Below are 10,257 nucleotides of genomic sequence, written 5' to 3' on the forward strand. Positions count from 1 at the left end.
TAAAAGTACAAACAGGGGGGAGGGGACTTCTACTCAAACTTCCTCAAACCTCCAAATAAGTTACCCAGACCTAATCCACATATCAAAGGAGAAGACTGTAAACACAAATAGAATTAATCAAAATGATCTCCCAGTAAAACTGCACGTTCACAAGAATAACCATGATAGATGACATACCTACAGGCACCCACGCCCCTCAAGTGTCACCCTAGAATTGGCACGTAGACAGTTCCACACATAGGACAAGCTCCCCTATACAGCTGCCTCCAAAGGAAAACCTCTTTGTCTTAGGGAATAAATCTTTCTCCTTTCCTCACAGCTTTCTGGATTTCATTTTTATTTATTCTTGCACAACCCCGTCTCGAGTTGGCATCCCCAATTATTCCTCTGACGGAGGGAAAGTGCCAAGAATGATTGGTCTGCCTCTTCTGCTGCTGCTGCTCTTCTGGCTCCTGCCTTCACCGATTGCTAAGACAATGCCAAACATGTCTGTATTGGCAAACACTTTCCAGATTCAGCAAGAGTATTACAGGCCTGGAGATCTCATTATTGGTGGGAATTTGCTCCTGACACACATTCGTTATTCCGACGACCCAGACTTTAGAAGAGATCCATCCAAGGTTCCTTATAGACTCATGTAAGTTTTACCTGGAGCAGAAAGTTGTAGATAGTTGTTTGATTTGGTTTAGATTCAAGGACTCCTTTTAGAAATATATGTTGCAATATCCAAGTGTAATTCACATCTTTGTGCTTTTCACAATAAAGAGCCAATGTCATAAAATGTATCACTTTGATAGTATCATGGATGGCATGTAAAAGTGGTCAATAAATACATTTTAAAAAATAGGCTACAATTCTCAATCTTTTCAGAAGTCTTCATCAGCAAAATGATAAATTTAAAAAGTGAAGAGGGACAACAGAAACTGTGCTGGCCTAGAGAAGAAGTTGACTTATAATGTTAATTTGGACAGAAAGTCATGTTGGAAAATTCAAATAAAAGCTCAGTCCTTTTCCATGACGGAGTACCGACAAAAGCAAAAATATATCAGCAATACCTGGGGATCAGCAATACTTGTGAATATTCGAATATTCAGAAAATAATTGCTGTGACCTCCATTGAAGTTTTGTGCTCAGTAATGGTTACAAAACCTGTAATAGCTGCTTAAAGAGAGAACTAAATTAATTAGAATGCTACAGGAGCAATTGTGATTTGGTGAGAAATACTTTTGACAAATCTAGACAGCATACTAAAAAGCAGAGACATCACCCTGCCAACAAAAGTGTGTATAGTCAAGACCATGGTTTTCCCAGTTGCAATGTATGGCTGTGAAAGTTGGACCATAAGAAAGGCTGAGCACCAAAGAATTGAGGCCTTTGAACTCTGGTGCTGGAGAAGACTCCTGCGAGTCCCCTGGACTGCAAGGCGTTCAAACTGGTCAGTCCTAGAGGAGATCAACCCCGACTGCTCTTTAGAAGGCCAGATCCTGAAGTTGAAACTCAAGTACTTTGGCCATCTAATGAGAAGGAAGGACTCACTGGAGAAGGGCCTAATGCTGTGAAAGATTGAGGGCCATAGAAGAAGGGGACGACAGAGAATGAGGTGGCTGGATGGAGTCACTGAAGCAGGAGGCGTGAGCTTAAATGGACTCCAGAAGATGGTAGAGGACAGGAAGATCTGGAGGAACGTTGTCCATGGGGTCACGATGGGTTGGACATAACTTCGCAATTAACAACAACAACAACAACTTTTCTCTTTTCTTGCAAAGACAATCAAGTTTAATCAAGGTCTTTCTTTAAAAAAACATAAACCCAATGAAACATGGAGCTTGCTACTCTGAAGAACACCAAAATAAGGCAAGGTAAACTCCACCAGCACATAGACATTGTGATGTAATGTGCCCCAATGATTTTCTCACTATAGGCCCATACCCAAGAACTATCAGCAGTTCCTGACCTTGAAATTTGCAGTCACAGAGGTCAACAAGGATCTGGTTCTCCTTCCCAACATCACCCTTGGCTTCCATGTCTATGACAATCACCAGACTGAGAGGAATAGTTCTTTAATCAGCCTCTCCCTGCTCTCCACACGAGGTCAAATGGTTCCAGGCTATAAATGTAACAGACAGGAGTCTCTGCTGTCTGTCATCGGAAGTGGCAACTCAAAATCCTCAATGCAGATGGCCTCCATCTTCAGCATCTTCAAGGTCCCACAGGTAAGGTGGCTTCACTGCATACAGCATGAGGTAGATAAACAAAAGAAGCCAAAAATGAAACCAAAAGCATTTCAGAGGTGAGCATATCAGGGATATATGAATTAAAGTATCCATGCTATAGCTGAACTTATTTTAATATTTTATGTATTAAGATACATTTTGTAAGGGCTGTGATGGTGTCACATTGCAGGCTAACTCTGCATTCTCCTGCCAGGGGTTCAATCCTGACCTACTCAAGGTTGACTCAACCTTCCATCATTCCAAGATTGGTAAAATGAGGACCCAGATTATTGGGGGCAATAAGTTGACTCTGTAAACTGCTTAGAGAGTTCTTTAAAGCACTGTGAAATGGTATATAAATCTAAGTGCTATTGCTATTATATAACCCCCAGGAGATAGATATGAGATAATTCTGACATGCTGTACTGTCAGCATTCTAAGAAGTGAAGAAGGTTAGATTTGCCACTCAAACTGAGTCAACTTGACTGGTGAGGCAATAGCCATGTAATCGTGATGCCTCAAGCACATTGTGTTTGAAAAAAAAAAATCTCACTCTCTCCAGCTTAGTGTCGGCTCTGAGTTCCCTCATGGAGACGGAATGGATTATCCTTCCTTCTTCTGGATTAATCCCAAGAAATTCCCTCAGTTTGTGGGTTTAGTCCAGCTGCTCCTGTATTTCCAGTGGAACTGGGTTGGGCTGGTGGCCTCTAAAGATGACACTGGAGAACATTTCATCTCAACTCTGATTCCAACGCTGGAGGAGAAGGAGATCTGCCTGGCCTTCCCAGAAATATTTAATTCTGACATTCCTGCTATTAATGTATTAGGAATGGATCTTGTTTTCAAGATTTTGCTTGAAGTTGAAGTGATTATTCTGTTTGGAGACTCCAGTACTATATCATTGGTAGTGTTCACTCTGCTTCGGTCTGGACGATCAGTATCATTTCAGAAAGTTTGGATCATACCTTCCCATTGGGATCTTAGTGTGGTGGGATCTCACGATGTATTGCAATTTCGAAAATACTTCCATGGGGCTTTGCATTTTAGGAACCACAACAGAGATGTGCCAGAATTCAGCCTATTTCTCCTATCTTTAGACCCTCTGAACTCAAAAGGAGATGACTTCCTCCCGCTATGGTGGGAAAAAATCTTTAAATGCAAAATCCACAAATCAGGAGGGATCCCTCCAAAGGGGGCCAGACAATGTACAGGAACGGAGAATTTGCAGGCTGTACCATCTTATGTATTTGAAACAAGCATGACGGGTGAAAGTTACATTATCTATAATGCCATTTATGCTGTGGCACACGCCTTACATGCCATGTTTGGATCAGTAACCCGACCATCCATGATGAGGCTTGGAAAGAGGATCTCAAATGTCCAGCCATGGCAGGTAATCTCTGTGATTTTTCACTCAGGCCACAGATGTTTAGAGGGTAAGCTCCCCATATGCATTTCTTCAATTACTGATTAAACATCCATATGCCACCATATCAATGAATCTGGAGCCATATTGAAACAGTATTTATAAAAACAAATATAACTTTTTGTTGAAAAGGAATATAGGACGGGAAAGAGAAATGAACCACACCAGGTGGCCATAAGATCCATGTGAGGAAACACCTGCCTTAAAGGTCCTAAAAGGACATCAACAGTTGCCCGAGTTAATAATAATAATAATAATAATAATAATAATAATAATAATAATAATAATAATAATAATAATAATGGACCTTGGAGGTCATCTAGTCCAACCCCCTGCTCAGGCAGGAAACCCTACACCATTTCGGACAAATGGTTGTCCAGTTTCTTCTTAAAAACTTCCAGTGTTGGAGCATTCACTGCTTCTGGAGGCAGGTTGTTCCATTGGTTAATTGTTCTAACTGTCAGGAAGTTTCTCCTTAGTTCTAGGTTGCTTCTCTCTTTGGTTAGTTTCCACCCATTGCTCCTTGTCCTGCCTTCAGTCGCTTTGGAAAATAGCTTGACTCCCTCTTCTTGGTGGCAGCCCCTGAGATACTGGAACACTGCTATCATGTCCCCCCTTGTCCTTCTCTTCGTTAAACTAGACATACCCAATTCCAGCAACCATTCCTTATATGTTTTAGCCTCCAGTCCCCTAATCATCTTTGTTGCTCTTCTCTGTACTCTTTCTAGAGTCTCAACATCTTTTTTACATCGTGGTGACCAAAACTGGATGCAGTTTCAGAAAGTGACAAATTCACAAAGGATGTGTCAGCCCAGAGAAGGATAAAAATCTGGGTGTGTTTGTGAATGATGTTTAAACAGGTCAATTGAAGTGGAAATTCATGCAGAACTACCTCTGCTTTCCTCATTTGGTATGTTAAAGCCAACATGTAAATAGGCAATCAGTTCGTTTTAATCTTGGATTATGTTTCTGTGGTTTAGCATTTTATGAAATTCAAAAGTAAAAAAAGTAAGGTTCTACATTTAGGCAAGAAAAACCAGATGCACGGGTATAGTGTAGGTGGTACCTCACTCAACAGTAGTAACTGTTACAACATCACAGTCTGCTTTGGAAGCATCACTGCTTCAGAGAGGAAGGAGGTGCAGAGAGTGGTGAGGATGGCTGAAATGATTATTGGCAATTACCTCCCTTCCATCCAGGATGTGGCATATAAGCGTTGCTTGAGCAGGGTCCGCAATATTGTCTGGCACACTACACATCCTCTTCACGACCTTTTTCCTTGTTACCTTCTGGAAGGAGCCTTTGTGGTATCCGAAGCAGAACATCCAGATTCAGTCACAGTTTTGTTCCATACAGTATTAACCATGTGAACTCTAAAGCTTCCTCCTTCCATCATATATTCAAGATGGACAGCAATTAATATTTATATGTTGCTTATATGTAAGGGTGTAGGTCTACACATATGTTGCATATAGTATGTTCAAAGCAACTAAATTTCATTTTAATGTGTGCCATTGTGCCCACAGTAAAAAAAAATGACAATAAAAGTTATCTATCTATCTATCTAACTTTGAGATGGATCTCGGAGTCCTAGTGGACAATCACTTAAATATGAGCCATCTGTGTGCTGCAGCTGCCAAAAGAGCCAACTGTGCTAGGCTGCATTAACAGAGGGATAGAATCAAGATCATGTGAAGTGTTAATACCACTTTACAAGGCCTTGCTAAGGCCACACTTGCATCCAGTTTTGATCACCACAATGTAGAAAAGATGTTGAGACTCTAGAAAGACTACAGAGAAGAGCAACAATGATGATTAGGGGAATGGAGGCTGAAACATATAAAGAACGGTTGCCAGATTTGGGTACACCTAGTTTAATGAGAAGAAGGACTAGGGGCGACATGATAGCAGTCTTCCAATATCTCAGGGGCTGCCCCAAAGAAGAGGGGGTCAAGCTATTCTCCTAACACCTAAAGGCAGGACAAGAAGCAATGGATGGAAACTAAACAAGGAGAGAAGCAACCTCAAACAAAGAAGAAATTTCCTGACAGTTAGAACAATTAATCAATGGAAGAGTTTGCCTTCAGAAGTTGTGGGAGCTACATCACTGGAAACTTTCAAGAAGAGACTGGACTACCATCTGTCAGAAATGGTGTAGGGTCTACTGCTTGGGCGGGGCTTGGACTAGAAGACCTCCAAGATCCCTTCCAACTCTATTATTCTATTCTATTGTATTTATGTGACCCCACTCTATCTCTCTAATTTGTCATTTGTTGTAGAGTTCAACTTGTGTGAAAGCAGCCTCTGTAAAAATTAGTACATACAGAGAATCTCCAAGTGACCCCACCAGGTTTCTGGTCTGCAATTCATCAGATTTTTCTGCATCAGTGACTAAATATTGGACTTTCCTCATTAGTGAAGTGATAAACCAGGGCAGGTACTTCTTTCCATATGGCCCTGCTCTCCTTGAATATCAACTAGACAAACTCAGTGGAATTGTTGTTATAGAAATTATATAACCATTCCTAAAATACATTTGTTATTTACCCCACCTTTGGCTAAAGAAAACTTTTAAAAATGGCAAGTACCACAGGAACAAAACCATAGAATGAATTTGGTAAAAGAGGAATTGAAATAGCCATGATAGAAATGCTGAATAATATAGAGCAGTGGTGGTGAACCTATGGCACGTGTGCCAGAGGCGACAATCAGAGTCCTCTCTGTGGGCACAGAGACCATGCCCTGGAGATGGCAACCATCCCTCTTCAACCAGCCGCCCACTAACTCGCCAAGGTCCCACATGGCCAGATGCATCCCAGCACCCATGCGCTCACTGGCCTCTCTGTGCAGGGGCTGATGGTGCCAGGCAGTAGCCACCCCGGACCCTGCCTCACCTTGCCCTGTGACAATGGCACCCCAGCCCTGCCTCGCCTTGCCTCACCTCACCCTGCAGGATGAGCCTCCTGCCCACCGCCCCACCTGGCAGAGACCCCCTGGATCTCCCCCAACCCTGCCCGGCCCCCAAAGGCATCCCTCCCCACGAGCAACATCGAGGTGATCGCACCCACCTTGGCCACTCCCACCCAATCTGCCATGACCACCACAGCCACGTCCACCCAGTGGGCCACGCCCACCCAGCACCCAGTAATAAATAAGTGGGTTTTGGGTTGCAGTTTGGGCACTCGGTCTCTAAAAGGTTCGCCATCACTGATATAGAGAATCTTTGGACATGATGGAAAAGGAGTCAAATATTTAATGTTCCTCCTGACTGCTTAGTTCTCCACCAAGGAGTCTCCTCTAGCTTCTCAGACATATACTTGTCTCCTAAGATGATGGCCATCACACAATGACAGAAGCCATGATATCTCATTTGTGGCTTTCAGCCAATTACCACCAATTTCTGAATGTCTCTTTTCTTTCAGATGCTTCTCTATTTGAAGAATGTCCACTTCAACAATGGTGCTGGAGAGGAAGTCTCCTTCTCAGAAAATGGACTGGGATCTGCTCGTTATGATCTTCTCAACTGGGTTTTCCTCCCCAATCAATCTTTTATCCCAGTGAAAGTTGGGCAGATAAATTCAGGGGCTCCTCCAGGCCAGGATTTCACCATTAACTCTAATGCAATCATCTGGGTCACAAAGGTGAGCTGGAAGGAAATGTAATTTCAGGGAAATATTCATTCTCTCCCTGGGATGCAGAACTTCTGATTGGAGAAGAGATCTACTGGAATAGATATTTTCATTAAAAATCTGCTTTAAATGTAACATATTTGAGATTTTGTTTTTGGTAGGTCCGTTGTATATATTTATTAAACTGGTATGTCAGCCATCTCACCAATAAGGCAACTCTGGGTAGTTTACAAATGATAAAATGGTAAATTTAAAAAATGAATTAGAATTAAAATAGCTATAAAATTAAATTGTCAATTAAATAATTAAAAAATAGAACCAAATCCATGAAGCATTGGGATTGGGAAGGACTGCTTGAAACAAGATAATTAGGGGCCTGGAGACAAAAACATATGAAGAAACCAGTGGAATAGCTTAATTATTGCTTAGGCCCTCTCATATCTTTCTCTTTTCTATATTAGAAGGTGCCCTTTGCCAGGTGTGGCCTGAAAAGGTGCCATGCAGGAGAGAGGAGACGTGTCCCAGAGGGCAAGCAAGTTTGCTGCTACCAATGTGATCCTTGTCCAGAAGGGACCATTTCTAATCATACAGGTAGGACAAACCTGTGGAACCTCCTTCCACTCTAGATCTTCCTGGGAGAAAGAAACTATGACTATCACATTCCTGAAGACCTGTGATGGTTCCCATACTGCAGCTAACATTGTGATCTCTTGTTTCATGTGCACATTTTTTAAAATATTTTTTAATAACAACGATCATTATCAAGTGTTTTTATTTATTTATTTATTTTTTAATAGAGTGCTGTACTCCACCCAGAATAATTCTCTTATGAGATGGGTAGCTGTACAAATATGGAAAATAAAATGAAATGAAATAATAAAATGAAATGAAAAATAAAATAGTAATAAAATAAAATATTAATGAAATAATAAAATAAAATAGTAATAAAATAAAATTTAAAACAGAATAGAACTGGAAGGGACCTTGGCAGGTTCAGCTCAAAGGCTTAGACAAAGACTCTTGATTTCAGATGCAGTTCGCTGTGACCTGTGTCCAGAAGACCAATTCCCTAACAAGGACAAGGACCACTGTATTGCCAAGAAGATCCACTTTCTTTCCTATCACGACACCCTGGGATACGCTTTAGTTTTTCTTACTCTTTTTCTCTGTGTGATCACATCTGGAGTCCTGGTAATTTTCCTTAAGCATCGTGACACACCGATCGTCAAGGCCAACAACCAAGATCTCACCTACATCCTCCTGGTCTCCCTCCTGCTCTGCTTCCTTTGCTCCTTCCTCTTCATTGGTCAACCTAGGAAACTCACCTGTCTCTTCCGACAAACTGCCTTTGCTGTTCTCTTTTCCCTTGCAGTTTCTTCTGTCTTGGCAAAAACTGTCATGGTGGTTCTGGCCTTCATGGCCACAAAGCCAGGGAACAGGACAAGGAAACTCTTAGGAAAACCACTGACCAACTCCATTGTTATTGCCTGTCCCCTGGTCCAAGCTGTTCTTTGTGCCACCTGGCTTCTAACCTCTCCCCCATTTCCTAACATGGACTTCCACTCCTTGATAGGAGAGATCATCTTGGAATGTAATGAAGGTTCAGCTTCAAAGTTTTACACTGTCCTCACCTACCTGGGTTTCCTGGCCCTCATCAGTTTCATGGTAGCCTTTCTGGCTAGGAAATTGCCCAACAGCTTTAATGAAGCCAAGTTCATTACTTTTAGCATGCTGATCTTTTGCAGCGTTTGGATCACCTTCCTCCCCACCTATCTGAGCACCAAAGGGAAATTCATGGTGGCTGTGGAGATCTTCTCCATCTTGGCCTCTGGAGCTGGTCTCTTGGCTTGTATTTTCTTCCCCAAATGCTTCATTATTCTACTGAGGCCCGATCTGAATCATAGAGAAAATATAATGAGGCAGAAGAATCTCTAATTTATGTGGGGATTGAGAGCTTCTATTTTTACTTTTGGACATTTTTGTATGTGATCTGACTTCTAATAAATAATGAATGGGAGAAGACTGGATAAGAAGTGATGTGACTGATTGATTGCTGTCCTTGGATGTTCCTGCTGCTCATTTAAGAGAGTTGTAGTGTTTGAAGTCTTATATAGACATTTTGCAATTATATAACCCAGATTTTTTTATATATTAAAGAAAGGCACAGGCTGCAAAAGCTGGCGCCCAATTATGGAAATAACATAAATAAATATTTGACATTTAACAGTCCTATATGGTAATCATGAAGTTGGGAGCCCTCAGTGGGGTACCGACTTCTGGGCACTGGCTTGGGCTTGTGATAAGTGTAATTTTGGACAACTGGAACTGCATGAAATGTGGTTAAACTCCCAATTGCTCACGGATCTTCTGAGGCATGTGGTGGAAAGTATGAATACTGTAGACAGTTTCCACACAATAAATGCCATCTCTTTGGAAACTACAAGGGAATTGGAACATAGACAAGCTTGATATGATGAATCACTGACTGAAGGAGAGGAGGCATCTCTAGGGGGAGTTAAAATACATTCCAATGTTGAGTCAGTTTGAAGGAGGAACGTCCGCATTCAAACCCTTAGGTCTACATCTGCTGTTTCTAAAAAAAAAGGGAGACAGTTTGGCCAGATTCTTTTAATATGGATGATCAGCAATAAAGTGTCTACTTGAGTCTAATCAGAGTGGTTCTGGTTACTCAGGCCTGACATTCCCCAGATTTTCTCCTTATCTTGGAACATGGCTTTTCTTCTTTCCACCTGATTTGGTAACCTCTCCCCCATTTCTGGACTTGGGTTTCTACTCCTTAGTAAGAGAAGCCATTTGGAATGTAATGAAGGCTCAGCTTCAATGTTTTACACTGTCCTTGCCTATCTTGATTCTCTTGCCATTGTCAGTATCACTGTAGCCTTTTTGGCTAGGAAATTACCTGATAGCTTTAATGAAGCCAATTTCATTACTTTTAGCATGCTGGTCTTTTGCAATATTTGGATTACCT

General features: G+C 41.6%; 1 protein-coding gene across 1 annotated transcript; it reads left to right on the plus strand.

The window, feature by feature from the left end:
• Window positions 1-485: 485 nt before the first annotated feature.
• Window positions 486-9,203, plus strand: LOC114922744 (vomeronasal type-2 receptor 26-like). Its single transcript, XM_029284607.1, has 6 exons — window positions 486-637; window positions 1,922-2,213; window positions 2,776-3,606; window positions 7,062-7,280; window positions 7,730-7,859; window positions 8,299-9,203. The coding sequence occupies exons 1-6, from the start codon at window positions 486-488 to the stop codon at window positions 9,201-9,203; spliced, it is 2,529 nt and encodes an 842-aa protein (XP_029140440.1).
• The last annotated feature ends 1,054 nt before the right edge of the window (window positions 9,204-10,257 follow it).

The sequence above is a fragment of the Protobothrops mucrosquamatus genome, unplaced genomic scaffold (genome assembly GCF_001527695.2).
Source record: "Protobothrops mucrosquamatus isolate PMUCROS unplaced genomic scaffold, P.Mucros_1.0 scaffold760, whole genome shotgun sequence".
NCBI classification, from domain to species: domain Eukaryota; kingdom Metazoa; phylum Chordata; class Lepidosauria; order Squamata; family Viperidae; genus Protobothrops; species Protobothrops mucrosquamatus.